The sequence below is a fragment of the Staurois parvus genome, unplaced genomic scaffold, assembly GCF_062004578.1.
Source record: "Staurois parvus isolate SC_StPar_1 unplaced genomic scaffold, SC_StPar_1.0 ptg001037l, whole genome shotgun sequence".
NCBI classification, from domain to species: domain Eukaryota; kingdom Metazoa; phylum Chordata; class Amphibia; order Anura; family Ranidae; genus Staurois; species Staurois parvus.
In genome coordinates, this window is record NW_028318833.1 from 986,633 (window position 1) to 1,014,505 (window position 27,873).

At 45.5% G+C, this 27,873-nt stretch overlaps 1 protein-coding gene across 1 annotated transcript in view; it reads left to right on the top strand.

The window, feature by feature from the left end:
• The first annotated feature begins 3,346 nt into the window (after positions 1-3,346).
• The window catches only part of LOC149441010 (uncharacterized), an 81,930-nt gene continuing 57,403 nt past the window's right edge, over positions 3,347-27,873 (top strand). Inside the window, exons 1-3 of the mRNA XM_089657876.1 lie at positions 3,347-3,629; positions 17,794-18,044; positions 19,539-19,727. Of these exons, the coding sequence (XP_089514002.1) occupies positions 3,541-3,629; positions 17,794-18,044; positions 19,539-19,727 (529 nt within the window). The 5' untranslated portion in view covers positions 3,347-3,540. The remainder of the gene's footprint in view (positions 3,630-17,793; positions 18,045-19,538; positions 19,728-27,873) is intronic.

The window sequence follows — 27,873 nt, forward strand, 5'->3', positions numbered from 1 at the left end:
ACTCCTCTCCTGTACATACCGATCACTGTCATACCTCCACACTCCTCACCTGTATATACTGATCACTGTCATACCCTCCACACTCCTCTCCTGTACATACTGATCACTGTCATACCTCCACACTCCTCACCTGTATATACTGATCACTGTCATACCTCCACACTCCTCTCCTGTACATACCGATCACTGTCATACCCTCCACACTCCTCTCCTGTACATACTTATCACTGTCATATCCCCCACACTCCTCTCCTTTACATACCGATCACTGTCATACCTCCACACTCCTCTCCTGTACATACTGCCCACTGTCATACCCTCCACACTCCTCTCCTGTGCATATTGCCCCCTGCCATGCCCTCCACACTCCTCTCTTGCACATACTACATGAGACAGCTTTCTTGCTTCATTTTTAGGTATGTGGTGTTTTCCCATCATTCTTTTACTGTGCAGAATGTCTGATTGTTCACATAGTTCATGTATGGGGTCCTTCTTTAAGACCTGAGATCAATGTACTTTACATGTTTACTGTTATCACCAATGTTTTTGCTGTTTTTCTTTATTTTTTTTCTTTATCCATGACAACTACATGCTCATAGATATGGTTAAAGTATGCACTTAGGTTAGCAATGTGCCTCTTGTAGAACCTTGCCCATATTAATATGAATGCTCCTCCCCTAATTAAAGTACATTCTCCACCTATAATAATTTGATAGATGTACAGCAAAAAAAAGGTGTCCCTGAACTTTTTTTTGAAATGTTGTCACTTATGAGAGTCATGCCAATCTCTCAACATGGAAGACTACCACTGGGAGAAAGATGGAGAGTAAGTAGACCTGGCATATAAAAGCCCAGAAGACTTTGGGAAAAGGATAAATGTAATAATATATTAAAATAAAAATCATGACATACCATGGAGAGATTCAGATCGGAAGTGGGGGTAAGACAGGGGATGGCATTTAAAGTGATCTAGTCCATCCCAACAGACTTGAGCATGCCTAGTAGCTTGTGTACCCTAATATTTCTGACTATTCTGGGCTAAGGGCTGTCCAATATTTCTGTCCTAAATTGCTTGAATGAGCTTGCAGTAAGTCACTTTCCTGGTCAAACAGTCCTCAGTAGTGAAGCAACATTTAATGGTTTAAAATGTTTTTTTGGACCTTACAAACAGCTCTTTCTTTCAGGATGAAAGTGAAAGTATTTCAGATGGTTATGGCAGATGACGAGAAACAGAAACACCACAGAGAAGGCCGCCAGGAAACTGAAAGAGGGAGAAGAATTTACACAGAAAGAAACACAGGGACAATCACTGTCATACCCTCCACACTCCTCTCTTGTACATACCGATCACTGTCATACCCTCCACACTCCTCTCGTTTACATACCGATCACTGTCATACCCTCCACACTCCTCTCCTGTACATACTGATCACTGTCATACCCTCCACACTCCTCTCCTGTACATACCGATCACTGTCATACCCTCCACACTCCTCTCGTTTACATACCGATCACTGTCATACCCTCCACACTCCTCTCCTGTACATACTGCTCACTGTCCTACCATCCACACTCCTCTCCTGTACATACCGATCACTGTCATACCCTCCACTCTCCTCTCCTGTACATACCGATCACTGTCATACCCTCCGCACTCCTCTTCTGTACATACCGATCATTGTCATACCCCCCACACTCCTCTCCTGTACATACCGATCACTGTCATACCTCCACACTCCTCTCCTGTACATACCAATCATTGTCATACCCCCCACACTCCTCTCCTGTACATACTTCTCACTGTCATACCCTCCACACTCCTCTCCTGTACATATTGATCACTGTAACACCCTACACACTCCTCTCCTGTACATACCGATCACTGTCATACCCTCCACACTCCTCTCCTGTACATACCGATCACTGTCATACCCCCACACTCCTCTCCTATACTAACCGATCACTGTCATACCTCCACACTCCTCTCCTGTACATACCAATCACTGTTATACCCCCCACACTCCTCTCCTGTACATACCGATCACTGTCATACACCCCACACTCCTCTCCTGTACATACCGATCACTGTCATACCCCCTCACTCCTCTCCTGTACATACCGATCACTGTCATACCCCCACACTCCTCTCCTATACTAACCGATCACTGTCATACCTCCACACTCCTCTCCTGTACATACCGATCACTGTCATATCCTCCACACTCCTCTCCTGTACATACCAATCACTGTCATACCCTCCACACTCCTCTCCTGTACATACCGATCACTGTCATACCTCCACACTCCTCTCCTGTACATACCGATCACTGTCATACCCTCCACACTCCTCTCCTGTACATACTTATCACTGTCATATCCCCCACACTCCTCTCCTTTACATACCGATCACTGTCATACCTCCACACTCCTCTCCTGTACATGCTGCCCACTGTCATACCCTCCACACTCCTCTCCTGTGCATATTGCCCCCTGCCATGCCCTCCACACTCCTCTCTTGCACATACTACATGAGACAGCTTTTTTGCTTCATTTTTAGGTATGTGGTGTTTTCCCATCATTCTTTTACTGTGCAGAATGTCTGATTGTTCACATAGTTCATGTATGGGGTCCTTCTTTAAGACCTTGAGATCAATGTACTTTACATGTTTACTGTTATCACCAATGTTTTTGCTGTTTTTCTTTACTTTTTTTTCTTTATCCATGACAACTACATGCTCATAGATATGGTTAAAGTATGCACTTAGGTTAGCAATGTGCCTCTTGTAGAACCTTGCCCATATTAATATGAATGCTCCTCCCCTAATTAAAGTACATTCTCCACCTATAATAATTTGATAGATGTACAGCAAAAAAAAGGTGTCCCTGAACTTTTTTTTGAAATGTTGTCACTTATGAGAGTCATGCCAATCTCTCAACATGGAAGACTACCACTGGGAGAAAGATGGAGAGTAAGTAGACCTGGCATATTGTATAAAAGCCCAGAAGACTTTGGGAAAAGGGTAAATGTAATAATATATTAAAATAAAAATCATGACATACCATGGAGAGATTCAGATCGGAAGTGGGGGTAAGACAGGGGATGGCATTTAAAGTGATCTAGTCCATCCCAACAGACTTGAGCATGCCTAGTAGCTTGTGTACCCTAATATTTCTGACTATTCTGGGCTAAGGGCTGTCCAATATTTCTGTCCTAAATTGCTTGAATGAGCTTGCAGTAAGTCACTTTCCTGGTCAAACAGTCCTCAGTAGTGAAGCAACATTTAATGGTTTAAAATGTTTTTTTGGACCTTACAAACAGCTTTCTTTCAGGATGAAAGTGAAAGTATTTCAGATGGTTATGGCAGATGACGAGAAACAGAAACACCACAGAGAAGGCAGCCAGGAAACTGAAAGAGGGAGAAGAATTTACACAGAAAGAAACACAGGGAGATCGCCTGTTGGAAATTCACCAAAAACAGCTTAACTCCCTGAAATCATTTCTGAAGAATCCACAGTAACAGCAAAATAAATCTACAGGAGATGAGGAGCAACAATGCAAGAGGTGGCATTGAAGTAAACTCTGCAGATTGTGGTAAAGTAGAAGAGGACGAGGGACTGAAGACCAAAAGGTAAGGAGATTGCAGACCCTGTGGGGTACTACAGATTTGTGCACAATATTGTCTGCAGGTAACAAATAATACCGATCTCATGTGTGTGCTTTCATAGACAGGGACATTTCTGCTTAGTGATTTTTCTTGACCTCTCAGTGGCTGATAACATGTGGCTATGTATTACTGCCTAAAACAACAATATTATATCTCAACATCTGTAATGTAGACGTATCCACCAAATGATTAGACAAATAGCAATGTGTTACTTGAAGTTTACTGCATGAACGACTATGCAAACAGGAAGGTAATGGGGTATTCAATAAGTGGCAAACAAAAAATTAACAGGCAATTTGACTATTATAATAACAGGAGCTGGTTAAGAGCAGTTTCCAGATACAGTAAAGCTGGCCATCAATGGTTCCATCTCGACTGGTTCAGATTCAATCCATCTATGGGCAGGCTGATTGTAACCAAGTTGATCAATCGATCGACTTGGGTACAAGCAGCATATTTTTTTTCAGCATGTTAATATTGTCAGCAGTTATAGCCGCTAGCAGTAATCATTGTGCTCTTTCGCCAGGTACAGCTCCCTGCGCTCACCCCCACACCCTACCCCACCCCCACACATACATTGGGAGAACACAATAGCTCCATAGGAAGGATCCAAAATTCCTTTGGGTTCCCACAAGCCCCTAGGCTTCTGGACACACCTAAGTAATATAAGTAAGCTTCCCTGATTCCTGCCCTAGTCAGTTAACACAGTCAGTTTAGATGGGGGAATCAAGTGATTTTCCTTCCTGCAATTATGCAGGTAAAAAAGAAAAAAAAAAAAAAAAATATATATATATATATATATATATATATATATGGCCTGCCTAAGACTGAAACTCCATAAGAACAATAAAGTACAAACCTTTGGGCAACACTACTCCCACGAGGAGATAGACTGCTCCTGATAGTCCAGACAACTGGCAAGAGGGTTCCCAGACCTGTTCCACAGGCAAACAGCATGAAGAATCTCTGGTCTGGATGCCTGGGTGAGTGGCTGTAGGTAAAGGACCACCACACTGGAAGCTCAACACCATGCGAACAGTTGAAGCAGTGCCTTCTGCAATGACCAGGTCTTCTCCTGAATCTGTATGCTATTGTGTCCCCAACTGGTTGCCTGCATGCCAGAATAAGCGGAGGAGGACCAAACACCTGGCAACAGATCTCATGGCCAGTCACCTCTATCTCATCAGACTGGACTTCTTGGGACTGACTAGGGTAGGAATCAGGGAAGCTTATATTTCTTTGACATGTCCAGAAGCTGAGGGGCTTGTGGGAACCCAAAGGATTTTAGGATTTCACTGGATTGAGGGAAAAGAAATTAAAGCAGCCTGAAATTACTACTAAATGAAGTGGATAAAGAAAGACTTCACTACACATGTATAAGTTGATCAGTAGTAGCATTTCAGCTAATTGGATCATAGTTGGAAAGAGAGTGGGAGCTGATTGTTTCCCATTGGGAATAGGGAGAGTAGAGAAGAGGGACCAGGAAGGAGATCAGCAGCTATCCAAGGGGCAGTGTCACGTATCTGATTGGAGATTGAAATGACGAGGTCAGCAACACTTGTGTCACTAGCCCTGACCCCACTGGAAGTGGAACAGAGGGAGTCTAGGGACCAGGGGGACATTAGCGCCAGCAGATGTTGTTTGCAGCTCTTGCAGTTGGAGACTTTGGAAGACTGATGAACCTCTGATTCAGGCACAGTAGTAATATGCAGAGCTGGTATGGTAGATCACCAGGTGTGCACCAGAGCAAGGCAGGAATCAGGAATAGGAGACAGAAGCAGTGTCAAAGGAATAGCCAGGGTCATCAATGGGCGGACAGCGAGGTACCAAATCATAAGCAAGCTAAAGTCAGGAGCAAAGCCGAAGTCAGGAACCAGTATCAAGCAGGAAAGTAATCAGAGTCAGGTCAGGAACAAGCTGGGTCAGCAACAAGGAAATCACACAGGAATGAACAGGGAACAGGTGAAGACCAGTCAGCACTCAGCACAGGCAGAGGCACCTCTTAAATAGTCCATCTTGCGCCAATCTTCACCGTGCGTGTGCATGTGTGTGTTCGTGCATTTCCGTGCACATGCACACGTCTATTCACCAGCCATCTCACGGGAATTCCCTTACAGGCAGAAAAGGTAGGCCAAGAGCAAAAAAAAAAAAATTAGCGCAGGGACGACATAATTAGGGGGAATAGAGGAACAGCATAGGATTAAAAGATGGGTAGGAAATTTTGGGATTACGGCTAACCTTATTGGATGGGGATGTTGGGGAGGGTTCACAGGGAGGAAAAGGAGTGTCAAACCTCAGGAAGTCCATTGGGGAAGTTGAAAGAAGAAGAAGCTTCTGGAGCCTGGAAGAGGTGAAGCTAGTCTGCTGGGTGGGATGGATGAGCTGGAGGAGCTTCTCTCTCAGATCAGGACTACTGCTTCTGATCGGGGCACTAGATGGCTGCAGGCTCGGCTAGAGTCAATCCTGGAGGAGCGGGAACCGGGTTCGCCTGAGAGGGGGTAGGAGCTCTAACATGCTCGGCCGCTGGAGGGCTTCAGCCCAAACTCCTCCCCCAGGGCTTGGCACTGGCTTAGGAGCCCCATCAGGGACCCTTCAGGCCCCCCAAGGAAAAGTTGCTGACTGCCAGAAGTGGGGAGCCTGGGAACAATCCTTGGCGTGGGCGGGGCCTTGCGAGGGGGGGGAGTGGAGCCACCAGTGTGTCACCCACTCCTGCTTGCGGAGCTGTCGGGGGCATGCGGCCACCTCCCCTGCTGTGGTCCAGGTCAGGGAGTCTGCTTGGCGAGGGAAAGTGACAGCTGCGGATCCCGGCCTGTGCTCAGCGGTGGTCGGGGGTCCTTCCTCCCTGGTGAGTTGCAGTGACTTTGGGACCAGCAGTGGGGACTGTGCAGTAGGCGCTCAGGCCAGAGGGTGCGCCAGCAGGATGACCAGGACATCGGTGGGTAGGCCTGGTGATTAGGTAGAGCGTGCCAGGAAGAACAAAAAGTCCCAGCAACACAGGCCCTCAGCAACCGTGTCTGGTGACCCTGGGGTGCAGTCCCTGATCATGCGGCATGCTGCGGAGGATGGCGAGTGTTCTGGGTCCGAGGTTGATGCGGACCATGGGCGTCTGGTGTGGCTGCTGTTGGGCCCAGTCCTGGGCAGCCTGGTGAGTGTATGTCTGTCTTGTCTTCTATGTCTGTGAGTTCTGTTTTGTGGGATGTGTTAGGTCAGGTTGTGGGGATGGGCTCTCACACTGCGGGAAGTTTGGGGGGAATGCTGGTAAGGAGGCATCCACCCCGTGGGTGGTGGACGCCGTTCTGGCGGTGGTTGGAGTGTATTCAGGGATATGGGATCTGTTATTGGGTTTGCATGACTTGGTTCATCGCTTTGAGCCTGGCGTGGGGTCGGAGTCATCTCTGGTGGCAGCTTGGGTACCGCCGCAGAGTGGGGAAGGGCATGTGTCAGCCATTTTTCCACCCTCAGGAAGTGACGGGGGCTCAGGAGCGCTCCCTGTTATGGCGGTCGTGGGTGCTGTCCCGGGTGTGGTTCCCGGGCCCGTTTGCGTGTCCGGAGTGAGTATGGTGGACTCAAGTGAGCAAGCCGGGAATGGGGACAGTCGGTGGATTCTTTTCGGCTGGCGGACTCCTCGAAGTGTGAGGTCTACATCTGTTTTGAGGGCCCCTTGGGGGCTCATCTCAAGCCGGAGGTTAAAGACAAGATATGGAAAGGAGAGTATGTAAAGATTTTTACATTGCTCCCTCTGGAGAAATTCTGGACTGCACACGGCTGGATGAGGGCAAGAGGGAGGACGAGGATGCGCACTTTTTCAAACTGGTTGCAGGCTTTCACTATTCTGGCGAGTGTCAAAAGTACCCGCAACATTGTTCTGTGCTGTTTTGTTACCTGTACGTTATCGGCGAGGCTTACAGGATTTACTGGCCTGGCTCCGATATGATGAGCAATTCCGGCAGCGGAAAGCCATCAGACCATTGCTGCGCTGGGACCACAAAGATATACGGCTTTGGATGAAACTTATGACATTGGCACCTACATAGTTTTTTTCAGGGTGGGGGGGGGTTCTTCTGCCTTTGGACAACCGACCACCAAGCAATGGGGCTACTGTTGGCAGTTTAATGAGGGATCCTGTAAGCTCGAGTCATCACGTCGCTTTAAGCACGAGTGCTCCTGCTGCAGTGGCGCCCACGCCTTGTCCAGGTGCTTTAAGCAGGGTAAGGGGCGCGCCGGAGGGGTTACAGGTCAAACGGATGACCCCAGTGAGAGGGAAGGATGCTTCCTTTTCTAAATAGATATCCGGATCATGCAGCGGCATCATTGTTAGAGGCGGGGTTTTCCCATGGTTTCCATATTCTGTGTTCTCTTTCGTCTATTCCACCTGTGGCTACGAACTTGCATTCCACCTTGCTGCATCCACACGTGGTTACTGCCAAACTGGAGAAGGAGGTAGCTTTGGGCTGGATGTGCGTCCCTTTTCCCATTGCACCGCTGTCGGACTCGGTGGTCTCTCCACTTGGAGTGGTTCCCAAGCAGGAGCCGGGCAAGTTTCAGTTAATTCACCACCTGTGTTTCCCGTAGGGTGGATCTGTCAATGATAACATCGCCCGAGGCGTGTGCGGTGACTTATACGTCCTTCGTTGCGGCGGTTTTCTGGGCAAAGTCGGATATTGAGTCTGCATTTCGACTGCTTCCAGTCCACCTGGATAGTTTTCACTTTTTGGGTTGCATGTAGCAGGGGGTATTCTATGTTGACCATTGACTGTCTATGGACTGCTCCATTTCGTGCACGTTCTTTGAAACTTTTTAGCTCTTTCTTCGAGTGGGTGGTGCGGGATGTCTTGGAAATCAGTTCGGTCATTCATTATTTGGATGACTTTTTCTGTGTGGGCCCGCCTTCCTCTAATGTTTGTTCGGTTTTGCTTGGGATGTTGCATCACTTGGTGTACTGATTTGGGATTCCTTTAGCCTTAGACACAATGGAAGGGCGTGCTCCGTCCCTTACCTTTTCGTGTATTGTCTTGGATTCCCTGGCTATGGAATGTCAGTTGCCGGAGGATAAATTGGAGGCCCGCAAGTCGGAGGTTTGCGGGACCATCGGACAACGAAAGTTGCGCCTTCGCCAGCTGCAGTCATTGTCGGGCAAGTTGAATTTTGCTTGTTGCATTATGCCTATGGGCAGAGTGTTTTGCCAACGGTTGTCAGCGGCTATGGCTGGGGTTCGCTTGCCTTCTCATTTTGTGCAGTTGATGGAGGAGCACCGTGAGGATTTGTGGGTGTGGCATTGTTTTTTCACCTCGTTCAATGGCCATGCACTGTGGATGTCTGGGCCCGTTAGCAATTTTGATTTGTAGCTGTTTATGGATGCTGTGGGTTCCGCGGGTTATGGGACCTTCTTTTGGGGTTCTTGGAGCACGGCACCTTGGCCAGGGGAGTGGGTGGAAGCAGGGTTCCTCAGGAATTTGGTTCTTTTGGAACTTTTCCCCATGGTTCTGGCTGTGGAACTATGGGGTGATGCCTCCTGGGATTTGAAGGTGTGCCTGCATTGTGACAACCTGGGTGTGGTGCAGATGATTAACCTGCGCTCGGCGGCTTTGGGGCCGGTGGTGTGGCTTCTGCAGCATTAAGTTTTGCGTTGTTTACAGTCGAACATTTTTCTTTAAGCTGTGCATTTACCGTGGGTGGACAACCAGGTGGCTGATGCTTTGTCTCATTTTCAGTGGGACAGGTTTCGAGAGTTGGCACCGGGAGCTGTGGAGCATTGCCTTGGAGTTGCGGCGGGGTGGATTCGGCATTCCGTGAGTGTGGTTATTTGGTCGGCACACTCTAAGGTATGGGGTAAATGGATGGATTTTTCGCTGCTCATGGGGGTGGATCTGGTTGGCCATGAGGTGTTTTCTTACCATGGGCTTTGATAATGGGGTCTCTGCTTCAGTTTTGGACCAAAATTGGCTGGCTTGGCCTTTTTCTTTAAGCTACAGGGCTGTAGGGATTACACTAAGGATTTGTGGGTGTGGCAGGCGTTAAAAGGGTACCGCAGGGTTCATAGGTGCGCGGATGGTTGGTGCCCAGTTTCCTTTGCCATGTTGGGGGATCTTTTTGTTCATCTTAGTTCGGTGTGTTCTTCCATTGGGTGAGCTCGTTAGCCCATCTATGCAGGTGTTGAGGGGGGCTTCTGGCTGGCGAGGTGTTCTGTCTGGTGGACTTGGTTATTCTGTGGATCCGGCAGTGAGCTATATTTTTCTCTGCTACCAAGAACCTTTGCATCACAAAGCACCAAAGTGGGATTCATTATTTCACTCCTTCAGAATGAACCCCAATCCTGGGCACACCACCTTCGTGAGCAACATGATCCGGCTCTGACTTCAACAAACTCTTTTTTTCTCAGCGATGTCACAACTTTACGCTGATCCCTTCCTTCGTCAGACTGCAGAATCTATGCTTAGCAAGCTACAGCAAGGCCAAAGGTCTATAGAGGAATATGTCACTGAGTTCCGTATATGGAGTTCTGACACTCAATGGAACAAATCTGCTATCCGCCATCAGTTTTGCCTTGGTCTCTCTAACATCTTGAAAGATGAGCTTGCCCGAGTTGGGGTACCAACCAGGCTAGAGGACCTGATAAACCTAGCCATTCAAATCGACCAACGGCTCTGGGAAAGGCAGGGTGAAAGAACTAGCAGGGGTGTCTTGATCTGCTCTGAAATAGAGACTCCTGTCCCCTCACCCACTGCTGTCGCATCAGACATACTCTCCAGCAAAAGGGGGCATCGTAATTCTCCTCGTAGGAGCTTTTGGAGACCACCTTTATCCTCTGCTGAATGTCTTCAACGACAAAACTCCAACCTCTGCCTCTACTGTAATGATGTGGGTCACTATGTACTGACATGTCCAGTAAGACCTCTTAAGCCCTCTGCTAGCTGGTTCCATATGATGCACCCACAAGGAACAAGTCAAATGCACCTCTCCTTCCTTCTTCACTTGCAACTTGCTGAAAGAACAATTTCTGTTTTAGCAAATATAGACTCTGGTGCCTGTAGCTGTTTCATGGATTCTGCCTTTGCTAATCAATACAATATCCCTCTCTGTACCAAGAAACAAAGATTTTCGGTCCATCTGGCTGATGGCTCTGGTATCAGTTCTGGCCCAGTGACGCAAGAGACTATGCCAATCTTCTGCCACTCATCCTCAGGACATCAGGAACTTCTATGTCTGGATGTCATAACCTCACCAATGTTTCTGGTCATCCTCGGCATGCCCCGGCTAAGGGCGCACAACCCATCCAACAACTGGCCTACCGGGGAAATCCTCTTCTCTTCCCAATACTGTCAGACTCATTGTGTTCTAAAGGAACCATGCGCAGTGACTCCTCTTATTAGCATCCATCCTGATTCAGAGATGATGAAACTTGTCCCTGCTGCCTACCATGATTACTTGGATGTATTCAACAAAAAGAGTGCCAATGCTCTTCACCCGCACCGGCTCTACGATTGTCCTATTGAACTCCTACCTGGTGCTGAGATCCCTTTTGAGCGAATTTACCCTCTCTCCGAATTGGAACTAGAGGTCCTTCGGAATTACATAGATGAAAGCCTGGAAAAAGGGTTTATTTGGCCCTCTACATTGCCAGCGGGAGCTGCCATCTTCTTTGTCGAAAAGAAAGATCATACTCTTAGACCATGTGTGGACTATCGTGATCTAAATAAAATAACAGTCAAGAACCGTTATCCTCTTCCTCTGATTCCTGAATTGTTCCAAATGCTGCGAGGGGCATGTGTCTTTTCAAAACTAGATCTGAGAGGTGCATACAATTTAGTCAGAATTCGTGAAGGGGATGAATGGAAGACGGCCTTTCGAACACGCTTTGGGCACTTTGAATACCTGGTTATGCCATTTGACCTTTGTAATGCCAAGGGCAACATTCCAACATTTTGTTAATGATATATTCCGGAACTATCTTGATTTACTTATCATTGTCTATTTGGATGGCATCCTAGTCTTCTCAAGCTCAATAGAACAACACAAGGACCATGTGAAGAAGATACTGGGTAGGTTACGCCAACATTACCTCTATGCCAAAGCTGAAAAGTGCGAATTTGAGAAACAGACCATTCAGTTCCTCGGACTTGTGATTACTCCCGATGGCATTGCTATGGATCCTCAAAAAGTGACCTCTGTATTAGAGTGGCCCGTCCCAGGAGACAGGAAAGCGGTACAACGCTTTGTGGGATTTGCTAATTTCTATAGGAAATTCATTAAGAACTTTTCCGGTATCGTTGCACCTGCCTTAGCTTATGTCCTTGAAGTAGACGCTTCTGAAAATGCTGTTGGAGCTATATTATCTCAACGAGAGGGACCCAAGTCCCTCCTTCACCCTGTTGCCTTCTTCTCTAGAAAGTTAAGCTTCCCTGAAAGGAACTGACGTAGGAGACAGGGAGCTGTTAGCCATCAAGGTGGCCCTCGAGGAATGGCGCTATTTGCTGGAGGGAGCTTCACACCCTATCCTCATTTTTACACACAAGAATCTGGAATACTCGAGAACTGCAAAACGCCTAAGGCCACGGCAGGCAAGATGGGCACTTTTCTTCTCCCGATTTGTGTTTCATTTGACATACCATCCAGGATCAAACCTGATGCGCTCTCACGCATGTTTCATGACCCAATAGTACCATCTGAGCCTGACACGATCCTGCCAGCTAAAAACGTTTTACTCCTGCAAGCAGACCTTGTATCACAAATAAAGGAAGTGGTTGATGATCATCCACCCCCCTTGGAAATGCATCTTCAGCTAAGAGATGGCCTGTATTTGCATAAAGAACAGATTTATATACCGGAACAACTCAGGACTCTCATTCTTAAAAGATGCCAAGACCATCCTTTAGCGGGTCACTTCGGGATCTACAAGACCTCAGATTTGGTCTTCCGTTCCTTATGGTGGCCAAACTTAATGAAATATTGTAAAAATTACGTTAGATCTTGCTCGGTATGCCTCCGAAACAAGTCTGATAAAGCCAAGACCTGGGGCCTTTAGAATCCCTTCCAGTACCTGAAAAACCATGGAGTATGATTTCTCTGGACTTTATTGTAGAGCTTCCCCCATCTGAAGGGTTCACCACTATCTTTGTCGTGATTGATCGTCTGTCAAAAATGGCCCATTTCATATACCTGAGAGGAACTCCTTCTGCTGCTGAGACTGCCTCTGCTTTCATTAAAGAGATTGTGAAGTTACATGGTATTCCCAGCAATATCGTATCCGATCAGGGAGTACAGTTCACCTCTAAGTTCTGGAAAGATCTGTGTGAGGCACTAGAGATCGAACTTCGTTTCTCTTCTGCGTATCATCCACAAATGAATGGGCAAACTGAGAGGACAAACAAGACCCTTGAACAATATTTACGATGTTTCTCTTCTTACTCACAGGATGACTGGGTGTCTTTCCTTCCATTGGCAGAATTTTCATATAACAATTCCATCCACTCTGCTATCAAACAGCCCCTTTTTTATGCCAACTATGGATATCATCCTTCCTTCCTCCCTGAAATGCCGAGGGAACCTGCTGTCCCGGCAGTACAAGAAAGGCTGAATTTCCTCAATAGGAATGGTCAAATGTTACAAGAAACTATTTTGGAGGCTCAGACAAATAACAAGAGATTTTTTTGACAGAAAAAGAAGGGGGAATCTGAATCTGAAACCAGGAGATAAGGTTTGGCTATCCACAACAAACTTGAAATTGAGCTGCCCTTCAAAGAAGCTTGGTCCAAGGTACCTGGGACCATTTACAATCAAAAGAAAGATTAATCCTGTAGCTTTTGAATGAGTGTTACCAAAGAATATGAAGATCCATCCGGTATTCCATGTCTCTTTATTAAAACCAACAGTCCCAAGTCTATTTCCGGATCGAGGTCCAGAATCTCCTGCTCCACTGCTTGTCGAAGGTAATGAGGAATATGAAGTAGAAGCCATCCTGGACTGTAGAAAGAGGGGTGGTCAGACCCAGTTCCTCATCAAATGGAAAGGCTACGGTCCAGAGGATAATTCCTGGGAACCATCCGCTAATGTCCATGCTCCATGGTTAGTGCAAGCTTACCTTCATCTTCATCCTGAAAAACAAGCTTTAGTAGGCATCTGGAGGCTGCCCCTAAGGGGGGAAATGTAAGGGAATTCCTGTGAGACGGCTGGCGAATAGACAGAAATGCGCGATCGCGCACGTGCATACGCACGGCAAAGATTGGCGTCAGACGGACTATATAAGAGGTGCCTCTGCCTGTGCTGATTGCTGACCGGTCTTCAGCTGTTCCCCGTTTTCTGCTCGTTCCTGTGTGATTTCCTTGTTGCTGACCCGGCTTGTTCCTGACCTGACTCTGTTTACTCTCCTGCTTGATACTTGTTCCTGAGTTCGGCTCTGCTCCTGACTTTGGTTTGCTTATGATTTGGTACCTTGCTGTCCGCCCGTTGATGACCCTGGCTATTCCTTTGACACTGCTCCTGTCTCCCATCCCAGCTTTCTGTCTTACTCTGGTGTACACCTGGTGACCTACCATACCAGTTCTGCATATCACTACTGTTCCTGAATCGGAGGTTCATCAGTCTTCCAAAGTCTCCAGCTGCAAGAGCTGCAAACAACATCTGCTGGCACTCTTGTCCCCCTGGTCCCTAGACACCCTCTGTTCCACTTCCAGCGGGGTCAGGGCTAGTGACACAAGTGAAGCCGACCTCATCATTTCAGTCTCCAATCAGGTACGTGACAGCAAGTTGAGATTTGATTTGCTACTGTAGGGGTCTCCTGACTGGGCCAGCCTTTATTCCTACCATGAACTGGTCCCTCATTAGATGGTCTGAGCCAGTTATATTGGCACATCCATTCACATCTCTCTTCTCCAGGCATTTCCAGAGATTCTGGAGTGCTACCGTGAAGTGGGTGAGGCTTTCGTGCTCCTGCTGCCTCCGGACTAGGAACCTCAGCCTCAACCTTGGAACTATCATGTTGTCTCCAAACAGGACCTCCAGGGATTCTACAATCTGTTCCAGGTCTGCCATCACTGCTCAGCGGGTTGATAGTCCTCTACACGATCAGCTGTGTGGGAATCTGATACAGACTCGCAGCACTCTCTAGTCTCTCCTCCCACTCAGCCAAGGGAATGTTGGAGCCATTGAACTTCAACACAAGGACCAAGGTAGATCCTTACAGTGCCATGATGGTTTCCATGCCTCCTTACACACTCGCTGTAAGAAGGGACATATCCTGCCAACTGCCGCCAAGTGTGGGGTGGTGCAGGGTTGTGTGGCAGCAGTAAACACTTAAACTCCAGTTGCAGAAAACAGAACTGCATTGAGATTTCAGTTCAGCAATGCACAACAAGCCTGGTTGGAAGGTAACCCTGACCAGGCACACTCACAGAATGTACAGCGATGAGTAGTAACAGCAGGTCTAAGGTGTGCTGGCAGCGTCTGTGTTGACTTCTAGGAAGGATGGTGTGTCCGTGTACTTTCCCTACTTGTCTGGAACCTCTCCCTGAAGCTAAGCATTGTCCTTGTTGAGTGACCTGTCCCAAATCTACCCACACACAAAATGCACACCAAACACAAGAGCTAGGACCCTAAACATACTTTGCCTGACCCAAGATTGTCACCAAGGTCATGTGTGATGCCAACTACCAATCAGACGCTGCGTCTCTGTGACTGAGGAGATCATAGAGGAGCGAGGCTCCTCTCGACTTCCTCCTCCACCTGCATTGCCTCCACCTGCAATGGAGACAATAGACTGCACCTGTCTACAGGCAGAATAGTAAATGACTATAGTGGATGGGAAGGAAGAGGCATTGGACATTCTATAACACATGGAAGCATGTAGTAGCACAACAGTTGTATAATTAATTATATTGGTCAGAATTAGTGCCGCCAACAGCTTGCCGGAGCTTAGATGCTCTATGTGCTGTAAGCAGGTTGCCAATATTGGTACACTGTGGGGGACAGTTACTAAAACTGGAGAGTGCAAAATCTGGTGCAGCTCTGCATAGAAAGCAATCAGCTTTCAGTTTTTTTTACATAGCTTAATTGAACAAGCTGAAGATAGAAGCTGTTTGACTACAATGCACAGCTGATCCAGATTCTGAGTGTGTCAGTTTTAGTAATTCTCCTACCACTATATGCTGTTAGCAGGTAACCAGGTCTGGGACACACCATGTGCTGTGATCAGGTAGCCAAGACTAGCAGTCTACATATACTGTGAGTAGATAGCCAGGGCTAGGACTCCCCATGTACTTCAAGCAGATAGAAAAGTTTGTGACGTACCAGGTTGTAAGAACATGATCCAAGGCTGTGATTCTCCACATACTATGAGCAGGTATTCACTATGTGCTGATTGTAGATAGCCAGAAGTGAAACACACCATTTGCTGAATGCAGGCAGTCAGGAATGGGACACAACATGTGATGTGAGCTATTAGCTATGTGTGGGACACTGCTTGTAATCTGAGCAGGTAGTAGGGTTGCCACCTCATCCCTTTAAAACTGAATACATACTAATTACACAGGTTCTGGGGCTGATTTAATGCAAATAAGGCACTAAGTGAGTTTAATTACCACCTTAATGCCACAGAACCTGTTTAATTAATATGTGTTCGGTTTTAAAGGGATGAGGTGGCAATCTTAGAAGGTAGCCAGGTCTGGGACTCTCCATGCACTGCTAGCAGGTAACCAAGGCTGGGACACACAATGTGCTGAATGCAGGTAGTCAGGACTGGGACACAGTATGTGCTGTGGGCATGTAGCAAAGACAGGGACTTACCATGTACTGTAAGCAGATATCCAGGAATGAGATACAGACATAGGCTGATGGGAAATTGTAACACCATGAAAAAATACATATGACAGGCTAGGGTGGGGTAGCATGGGAAATGATAGGATAAGATATGATAGAATAATATGATAGAAATCATTTAAAAAGAAGCTTGATGTGATAAATTGCTATAGCCATCAAAAGTGACCCAGTCCTGTTCATGATGGCTGCTTGCCTACCACTCTTACTAATTTCTAACATTTCCAGAAGTAAACTAGTTTTTGGAGAAGAAGTATGCTTGCCTGGAGATTATCAGATTTTCCACTTTCTTCACTTTTTTCTCCATCCTCAGAATCCATTTACACCTCAGAGATACAACAAAGCATGCACATGTGTTTACACTGTTCCACATCAGGTTTAGGATAGCCCATCAATTTCATTGAGCTTCCCCATGCACAGGAAACATGCAAAAAGAAGTGCCTGACCCTTTTTTAAAATTGTGCCGTACCGAAATTCACTGTACTTTGTTACCATGTGCAATCACACGCACATAAATGCGTGGAGATACCATTTGGAATAATGCGCTTCTGGAAAAGGACTGCAAGTTTTTAATGCGATTTGGGAAAGTATGCAATTATAAGCGTGTCCCTGCAAAGCATACAGTAGGTGTGAGCCTTATCTCTCTCTCTCTAACCCTCTCCCCCTCTCTCTCCCCCTCTTTCTCTGTCTCCCTCATCCCTCTCTCCTTCCCTCTGTCCCCCCTCTCTCTATATCTCTTTCCTCCTCCTTCTCGGTCCTTATCTCTCTCTCCTTCCCTCTCCCCTCCTCTCACTCTCTCCTCCCTCCTTCCTGTTCTATATCCCCCTCCCTTCTTCTTCTCCCTCTATGCCTCCCCTCTCTCTCTCCTCCTTTGTCTCCCTCTCTCTCTTCCTCCCTCAATCCCTCTTTCTCTCCCCTTTCTTTGTCCTCCCTCCCTCTTATCCCCTCCATCTCTCTCCCACTTTCTCTCCCTCTTTTGCTCTCTCTATCCTTCCCTCTCTTCCTCTCCTTTCCTCTCCACCTCTCTTGCTCTTGCTCTCTTACTCCCCTCCCTCTGTCTCTTTCTCTTCTCCATCCCTCCTGCTCTCTCTCCCCATCCGCCCTCCTTCTCTCCCCCTCCCCCCATCCCTCCTGCTCTCTCTCCCCCTCTCTCTATCCCTCCCCCCCCACCCCCACCTTCCTAGTTTCTCCCTCCCTCCTTCTCTCTCTCTCCATTCTACTCTCTCCCGCTCTCTCTTGTTCTCCTTTTTTTCCATGAAAAGTCCTGTGAGTGGAAAAACATCCAAAATAAAATAGAACTATTTGCATTTTCTGCTTTCAGACATGAACGGATTGCAGGGGAGAGAACTGTGCTCTGCTTCAGCGATACCGACACTGTCACTACATGGCTGCACCCTATCGCTCAGCATAAATCCCGTGAAGTATTGTTTGTATCACTCTACTGTGCAGAGGATTTTATTCGGGAACATGCACACTACGGTTTCTCAGCCATCATCTTCTGCCACTCAGTAAAGTCAAAGAACAGTCTCCCCCATCTGGAGAGCTGCCTGAAGATCTGCTGTGAGACATTTGGTGAGACTGTCTGTAGATAACCCCAAGATGTCTTCTTCTCTTTCAGGATATCACCAAACCTGAACATATTTCAAATGAAAGCAGTGAAGCCAGCTCTTGTAGCCCAATCTGTAGATTGTAGTGTGATATGCTCCTTATATCTTTTCAAAAATAACCCACATTGTATTTCTTTCCTTCAAACAAAAGTCAGATTATGTGGAAGTAACAGGTGTGCCCGGTCACGCTAGATGTAATAGATTTGAAAGGACTAACCTTTGAAATGTAGGAACTCATTTGCGGATAGACCCTGGCCAAATAACCCATAAAAAGGAGAATGAGGGGAATGAGAATGAGAGGAATGAAATACAACATTTCACTGAAGCAGAAACCTGTATTTCTCCCACTGAGCTACTGAAAAAAAAGCTCTACTTGTTTTTCCTCACTGAGAGGATGTTCTTTTTTTTTGGAAGGGGGGAGGGGGGTCTACCGTATATCGGTGAGTGTCATTTATTTCATTTAGCAATCTGTTTATAGATTCACACAGCTTTCACCTAAAATTCAGGGAGTGTCCCCTTCTTCAGGTCCAAGCAGTACTGATCACAAAGGTATAGCAGAATCCTTTGTGATCAGTACTGCTTGGACCTGAAGAAGGGGACATTCCCCAAAAGCTTGTCCTCAAAATTGTTTGTCAGTGCAAATATAAAAAAAAGTATCACGGACAGTACTCAATAGTTTCCGCCGCAAATGCACTAATACGGCTACAATCACCTCAACCTAAAATTCACATATGTTTGTAATGGGATTAAACTAGAATGATGTGGGAATCACAAATGAAAGTAGTATTCATTTTCTCTGAACACATTTATACATAGACCCTAGTGTACTGTTGGATTCTTTTATAGCTCTGGCTTTGTATCTTCTTCCAACAACCTTTTCTTCCATAGCCAGCCCATCCAAACATATTGTACAGTTCTGTTTTTTTTTATAGATGTTGGAAAGTTAAACTCCTAAGGGTTTCCTATATCTCTTGGGGACTCTGATTATGGGATCAATGAACTTTAGTTTCCTTTGTGTGAACACTTGCCATGGCCATGACAGGTCCTTCTCACTCATCTTCAACCATAAGATTAAAACAGGCAACAGAAGGAGAGGATCCCCACCCCCGAGGTGTGTAGGAATCCCCAATATTCACAAATAGCTGTGATCCGAGCCAGGGAGTAGAAGCGAGGAATTTTCTATCAACGTCCTCAAGAATTTCAATAAGTAAAGGGATTACCCCTGGACTCCAGACATAGGTGGAATATCACTTTTGAATGGTTTAATTCTTCTGACATATTTACAGAACGGTAGTTGGATATTCTTACATTTCCGATGAAGCAATATGATATGTTGTGAGAATTCCATTTTAAGAGCTGAAATCATGTCAACTAAGCAGCTGAGACCACTAATATCCACACATTATGAAAATATTGCCTGACCTTAACATTTCTCTGTTTCTTTCTCTGTCATTGTTAGGTCAGGAGAAAGTGTACATGGTGATCACTGACCTGGAGGATACAAAGTCTGCAAGAAAAGTAGAAGAGGAGTGGAGTACGAGAAATGGTGCATGCTGCCAACTACTGACCCTAACACAAGCTGAACTGGATGGAATAAAGACATTGGATAAAATGAATGCTCTGAGGCGAATTCTGCTAAATGCCAGAGGTAACTTAAGAGTTATGGCTTTATTATGTGAAATATTCACTCAAGCAGCCAACTTTATTCATAAAGAGTTCTATGTATGGACAGATATTTTAACAATATGGTCTCCATTTACCCCTGAGATGTTGTGTATAAAGCTGGAGCACACCCGTAGATGTTGGATTTGATCCTACCTGAACGAAGTTGTGGGGGACTGCATGCTGATAATTTACTGTACATGATTTAACCAAGTATTAGCATGGTGGTATTTCTTTCTTGTGTGAGTTAGTGCCCCCCATGGCTGGAGGCAAAATTACTTCACCATAGCCTAACACCTGAAGGATAACACCTTTTTACCTAGTGACATCTGTCCTGGCACTTACTACAGTGACATTTAGAGAGAGCCTGTCTTGAGTCCCTCCTCCGGCTCTATTACACACGTTACTAAATATGCTTTATTTGTTAAGCCTGAAGGCATGGAGGAAAGTCGCTGTATACTTTGCAAGGCCTCACACACACCGTGATTCAGTCCTGGTCCCTAGGAGGGTTCCATCACGCAGCAGGCCCCCGCTACTAAGAAGGGCGAACCATACATCCAATTCACCACTCAGACAGAACCTCTGTCACCGGCCAACACTACCTAAGGGTTTACACTTCATTCTTCATTCCCATTCCCATTGGTATTGTTCTGTCACGTTCTGTCCCCCTTTGTAATGTACAGCGCTGAGCGAACTATTGGTGCTTTATAAATACTGTATAATAATAATAATAATTCACTGTAGGAGCATACTCTCATTCTCTCTTCTCAAGTCTTTCAGATTAGACATTACACTTAACCAGTAACTTCTTTTAACAAAGAAATGATTTGTCACACAGAGTCAATATTTCAGTACAAATCACAAGATGATACAGTTCAGGCAACCATTACATTCTCCACTTTTCTTAAAGTGCTGAGCTAGGGCTATGCTGTGGTGTTCCCTACTTTTGTCAATACACTGGTTTTCCATAAATTGGTCAGTACAGTTCAGTTCAGAGTTCATATCATACGGACCTGACAGCGGGGGTTTATACACAATCTAGTGGCTGCAGCTACCGAGATTGTGCATAAAACTGACAGGTAGACTCCTGCCTGTTATCTGGAAGCAATCAAGAAGCTCAGCTGCCTTGAATTGCTTCCACAGCCCCTGGTTCCGGTGACCCCCCCCCTTGTGGGCACGTTCCCACCATTTAACCTGGCTCCATTTACCCATCTGCGAACCCATTGCGGGTGCTGGCGGGGGGAGGAGAGAGAGGAGAGAGGATGAGCATCCACTCACGGCTGTCACTTTCACGGCTAGAAAGGTTGGAGAAAGATGTATTGCAATGTGGTTTCCATTCTAATGGCTCACAGAGAAGGTCTTTTAGACTCTGCATGTCTCAACAAAGAGAACCTGTTACTAAGAAAATCATCACATAGGGAACTTTGTGTCCCCTATGTGATGAAAAAAAAAGTTAAGTAAAAAATATATTTTTTTATTCTAAAAATAATTAAGTTATACCCAAGCACATAACACCAACCCAAAAAAAAATTTAGCCCCCCGCCCCACACATACACACATACAATTGTAAACGCACACGTCAGGGTGCCCTTAACGATAAACTGATAACCTATATGGGGCTTTGGAAGCTTCATCTGTAGAAAATATAGGGTACTGAAGTTTGACACAGTTTCATTGGCACACATAAATTTAAGGTTTGGCATGTTGGGTATCTATTTACTCAGCACAACCTCTTCTTTTATATTTTACCAACAATGTGGGTAATTTATTGTGTTTGTTTGCCCTAAAATTCACTTTAGTTTGTTTTTTAGAGAAATTTTGCATTTCCTAGACCTTTGCGGTAATATTGCATGACATAAAAAATTAGAGCTACTGCTATTTTATTCTCTAGGGTGTCTGATTTCAGAAATTATATCATGTTTGGGGTTTTGTGTAATCTTCAGACCTAAACTGATTATTTTTTTTTTTTAAACACGTGTGCAAAAAAAAAATATGCAAAAAGGGCTCTGGCAGTGAAAGGGTTAAATCATTTTGAGATCTATACTGGCAGCCTCCAATTACAAGGACTAACTTTTGCCCTGTTGTTTAAGTCTTTTTTTATGGCTCTTATATGCCAGGGATCTCCTGTATTCTCCTGCGTGTTTTGTGTGTGCTGTCTGTATCTGCTTAGACTGTGTGTGTGTATTTTTGCTCTGACTGCATGTTTGCTCTGACTGCATGTTTGCTCTGACTGCATGTTTGCTCTGACTGCGTGTGTGCTATCTGTGTATGGGATTGTGGGCAGCATGTTTTCTAGAAATAAAGGACTAAACACCAATAAACCATTCAAAATCAATTTAAAAAACACCAACCACTGAGAACAACCCAGTCACCACAACTCGGGTTGAAAACATATCCAAAGCCATTGAAATAAACTGTCCCTTAAAAGGCCAGGTTTGTTTAACAAACAAACCTGGCCCAACCGCCCCAACCGTGGCCATTTCCACTGTTTTTAAGATTGGAGTACAATAATTATCTGAGAGTTGAACACCATCTTGCCAACAGAGTCCTGGTAAACCTCCTTCCAAGTCTACATGCCAAGAAGAAAAGCCACCAATGGATGGCAAGAGCTTTCGAGCGCTCAATTAATCTTCTTTCTTACTTTCTCAAAAGGAGAATTAAACCATTTCAGTTTGGGAATAATTTCCGAAAAACCAACATTGTGTTAGGACAAGCCAAATGTAAGCGATGGAGATGGTTGCGGATTTTAAAAATTAGATCTCAGGTTTTAACTTTCCCTATATCGTTACCACCCAAATGAAGAATTATAACATCTGGAATTGGCAAATTCTGGAACAGTATACTCAAATTTACATATAAAACCTTTTTGTGACTTACAAAAATAAATAAAATAAAATAAATAAATAAATTCATTTTAAACATATAATATACGATAAAGTCCAACTGATCAAAGAAATGTCCAAAAAGAAAGTCCAAAATAGTGTCCACAAAGATCCCAAAATTTTCCACTCTTTTCATCCAATAAAAGGATTGACTCCTATATCATCCAAAAATCCACCTCGAAGTAAAAAAATAGTGCATATAATCACACAAATCAAACTGTGAGCACTCTGTGGTCACTGCAATTCAGTGTCTACCATCAACCAACACACAGTAGTACTAAATACTATTACCCTCTATGAGTATTGAAATGCTCAAACAATACTATGGAAACATATTCCTCCACATTCTCTTCAAAGAAGTTTTTCCAAGGTCCTCAGAAAGATAAGAAGGGTCTCAGGACTAGTATTCAAAGCATAGGGATAACTTTTTTATTCATCACTTACATTGAAATTCAAAAATATCAGTTCCAGACATGGTTCCAAGCTTTTTCTATCAAACACTATAGAAAACCATGTGTAGAAAACCAACAAAATGGCCGCGGCGACGCTTCCGGTCTACGTACGTGCGTCTTGATGTCACTCCCCTAACGTGTTTCATCACTTCCGGACTTCGTCTGAAGTATACTCAAATTTAAAAATAAATCCTGCCAGCGCATTCCTCTCCTGGCTTGCCAGAAAATGTTCACCAAAGGATAGAAATTCAGGCTCTCGGTATACACTTGTCTCAAAGCTCTCCTCTCAGCCCAAAATATGAAAGAGTGGCCGACAATCCAAACTGATAAGTACTGGCCTAAAATTAAGATACAGTGTTAGGGCAAAGGTATAATTTATAAGAGTCGGACTTCCACATCCCAGTCTTTTTAATATTAATATCAATCCCTAATCCAACAGCTTCTGTGGCAGCTCCTGTATGGAAAGAATGTGACGTCAAGTGTTTGTCATCCGACTGTAAAATGTGTAGACACCTGCGCAAAACTGCATTGAATTGATATTTGGATAGAGATGAGCCATCCTCGTGAATAAACAGCAATTTGCCGAAATTAGACCTAACTGCCAAATATTTAGTTAGCCGAGCTGCAGGGCAAACTGGGGAATCGGGAAAGGAATTCAAATATAAACAGCTACCTACAGAGAATTGATCAGTCTTTGACCTTGGAAGAACAATCCTTAATTTGGTTTGCTCAGTGTAAACTTTAGTACAAAACATACCAACCTGAGATGTCTTGTTAGGCGGTAGCAATTCCGAGATTCTAAAGGCTCCAAAGAAAAGTAAAGAAAAAACTGATCTAACCATAAGTGCTTCATAAGCAGAATAACATGCCCCTTTGGTTGACTTCATAAGTTGTTGAAAAACAGCTAAAGTAATTTCTAGTCTGGAATCTGTATGAAAATGGGATTTTTTTGTAACCCTTTAAAGCCTGCCTAATAGTGAAAAAGGAATTACATGTGGGGTGATTGTGTATTTTTTGACAAAAAAAGGAAATTCCTGCTAATGTTTTATTGATATGAGCCAACAATAGACAATGGGACATCACATTTTCAAGGAATTGCAGTAAAAGAACCCTGAGGAGGTTTCTCCCAAAAGTCTACCACTGTAACAACCCTGCTGAATATGCAGCCAGCGTGGAGAGGGCAATGGTTCTCTTAATGTTGGATCCAATCAAATTTAGACTAGATCCCACAGGTATGGAGTACAAAGGACTCCTCTCTCGTCCGGAGCCGGAAACAGAGACCTGAATCTGTGCATCTGCAAACGAGACAGAGAGTCTGCAATTGAATTCTGTTTGCCTGGCAGATATTTAGCTTTAATCCACATATTAAGACTAAGACATTTGAAAACAAGGAGCCGTATCAGAGATACCACTGGAGGCGATTTAGATGCCAAACAATTAAGGGCAAATAATACTTCCCTGTTGTCAGTGCTAAATAGGATACCTTTTATTAAAATATTCACCCGAAATTTCTATGGCTACAAGTATGGGGAATAATTCTAACAAGACTACATGTTTTATATAGCCTTTTGTACACACAGAGCTGCGCACCAGTGGGTTTTCCATATTGCCAAAAAACTGAATGATCCTGCTGCATTTGTAAATAAAAGGAAATCCTGATCACAAACGAAAGGGTCTTGAAAAATTGCTGTCCCATTAAAATTATCTAAAAATTGGGACCAGGGGGGTGTGGCTTGATGCATGGAGCGAGAGCAGTGACACTGCACAGCTCCCGGCCTGGACCTCCACTGCAGGCTTCCTCTCTCCCTCACGGGCCCTGTCATATAATCCCCATGGGGAGGAATCAACACCGGACCCCCCGGAGAGCTCTCCGGGGGGCTGGTCCGGTGCCGATATGAGCCGGTTTCCAAGATGGCGCCGGCACCTCTACCCTCCTTGTCCACTGTGGATACAGGGCTACATTCTGAAGAAGGGTAGGTAAGCTTTCGGGGCTCTCTCTCTCTCTCTCCTGGGGATCCTGTTCTGCATGCACAGCACACACAGGGCACACTGAGATCACGCAGCCCCTCCCCAGCATCTCTCTGCTCTGAGGATGGCTGGGATCTGCAGTCCCACTTGCGGTCCCTGCACACCTACATGAAATCCCTTCCTACAAAGGCAGATTTTGAGTTTCATGTGAAATGTATTGAACGCATACAAGCAGGAAATTTCTGATCTTAAACAAGACATTTGTGTGCATATGGAGGAGATTGAAAATACCGCCGACGGTCTGTGTAATGCTTTACAAACCTACGAAGAGACCCTTAACTCCCATACGGTTCTTATACAACAGCTCATGTACCAACAGGATGACACTGAGAACAGGAACCGCCGTAACAATATTCAGATCAGGGGCATACAAGAAACCATTGAATCTAAAGATTTGGCCGCAGCGGTTACCGCCATCTTCAATCAACTGCTCCAGCAATCTAAAGACACCCATATTGAGTTAGACCACGTGCATCGCACGCTGGACCCCAGGAATTCTGACCCATCTTTTGTCTGGTATACCCTGTGCAGGGTCCACTACTTTAAGGTCAAGGACGCCATTTTGTGTGCGGCCAGCACACAGGACACTATCCTATTCAATGAAGTGCCAGTGATGCTCCTCCCTGACCTTTCCCGCCAGACTCTGGCTATGCGGGTGGCTCTGCGCCCTCTCACTCAGATTTTGCAGGAGAGGCATATCCGCTACCAGTAGCAGTTCCCGTTTCAACTTCACGCCTCCCAGATTGTTAAATCTGCTCAATTCCACACCCTTGGGGACTTGCCTACATTTCTTGGTGTGTTCAAGCTACCTCTGGTGTCCCTCCCGGATTGGCCCTTTCAACTACCGACCCCTGGCCTTCCATTCCCCTCTTCCTGGCAGCGGACCGATTGCATGAAGAAGAAGCATTCCAGATCTTCCTCCCAAAAGTTCCCGGAGGGATGACTCCATATCTGCATGAATTGGGAGGTTTTTTCCTTTCCTCCTCTTCCTACAGTTTTTGCACATGCTGTTGGTTACTTCTATTAGATCTGTGCCTTATATTTGTACCTATTGTTTTTTTTAGGTTCTGGGGCTGTGGCCTACGGCTGGTCCCTGGGTTCCACCACCGCCATTTGCCGTGACGGGCAGGGACGCCTTTGGTCCTAGTCTCAGGGGCTTTAGGCCGTTCCTTTATTTGTCTCATCCTCACCCCGTCATTACCGTGCTCTGTTTATGTTTATTTGTTGGGGGCATGGGCCTATTTTCTCATGCCTGTTTCAGGGATTATTGAATACGTTTTATAGAGGGGGTCGCCGTCATCTGCAGGTGACCTCCCTCAAGTTATCATTTGCCAGTGGAGGGCCTGGGTCGGGATCGGATACATGCGCCTTTGACGTTCCCCACCTAGGCCTTCGGTGTATTACGCAGTATCACACTGTATGTTATTTTGACAGTTCACCTGTCTAATAGTTTCTCTTTTTCATTCATTTACCTTGTTTTTTTTTTCTGCTCTTCTTTCCTTGGCCTTTTTTTTTTTCTCTTATTTGTTCTCCCTCAACCAACTATGACTCCGATTACATTTTCCTCTATTAATTGTAGGGTTTTTAACACTCTGGAGAGGCGGAGCCAGATGCTCTACCATTTCCATAGATGTGGAACGCAGATCTTGCTACTCCAGGAGACTCATTTTTGCTCTGATGGTATCCCAGTCCTCCACAATCGTCACTATACTCAGTGGTATCATAGTACTAATCCGCAGGCTAGATCTAGGGGGGGGGTGTTGGTGGCCTTTCATCATACCTTTGGCCCGGAGATCCTGGACACATTTATGCTCCCAATATAGATCAGGCTCCGTTTCTGGCGACAGTTCTCTCTAGGCTGTCTGCTTTTGGGGGTCCCTGTTTCATCATCGGAGGGGACTTTAACGTAGCTCTTTTTCAAGACTTGGACACTTCAGCGGGTAAATATTCTCTCTCCTTATCGGCCTTATCTCAACTTAAGTCGCGTTTGCATGACTTACACCTATTGGATGTTTGGCGCATCCAACATGCTTCAGAGGGAGACTATAGTTATTATTCTGCAGCTCATGCATCATACAGTCGTATAGACTATTTCTTTGTTTCACAGTCTTTTCCAGATTGTCCTATTTCATCCTCTCTCAGTCATTTCTTATGGTCAGACCACGCCCCAGTTCATCTTACGATTCAGGACCGACCGTCGTCTTTGCATCGCTTTTTGTGGCGCTTGAACGATAACCTACTCAAAGATTCTCTATGTATCACGGAGGTCGTGAAGACTATCCAGGACTTTATTCTGGACCACACATCGGACACTACTGGCCCTCTTAACCAATGGGAGACCCTCAAATGTGTTCTTAGAGGGGTTCTTATTAAGCATGGCTCTCGCTTGAAAAAAGCTTGTACGATGGAGATGCGTCGCTTATTTTTGCTCATTGCACGGCTTGAATCATCACACAAACGTATGTTGGACCCGGTGGTTGCAGTGGACCTCTCTAACGCTCGTAGAGATTTAGTCCAACTACTAGATTCCTCCTCCCTTGTTGCACGAGACAAAGTATGCAACACTCATTACTCCTTAGCTAACAAATGTGGTCAGCACTTGGCATGTGTACTCCACCCTTGACCGTCCTGTCATCTGATCCAACACATCAAGGCGCCTGACAATACTAAAATCTATCACAATAAGGGCATCTGTTCTGCGTTTGAGCGCTACTATTCTCAACTCTATAATCTCTCCGCATCAAATCTTGATGCTCCTCCCGTTTCCTCC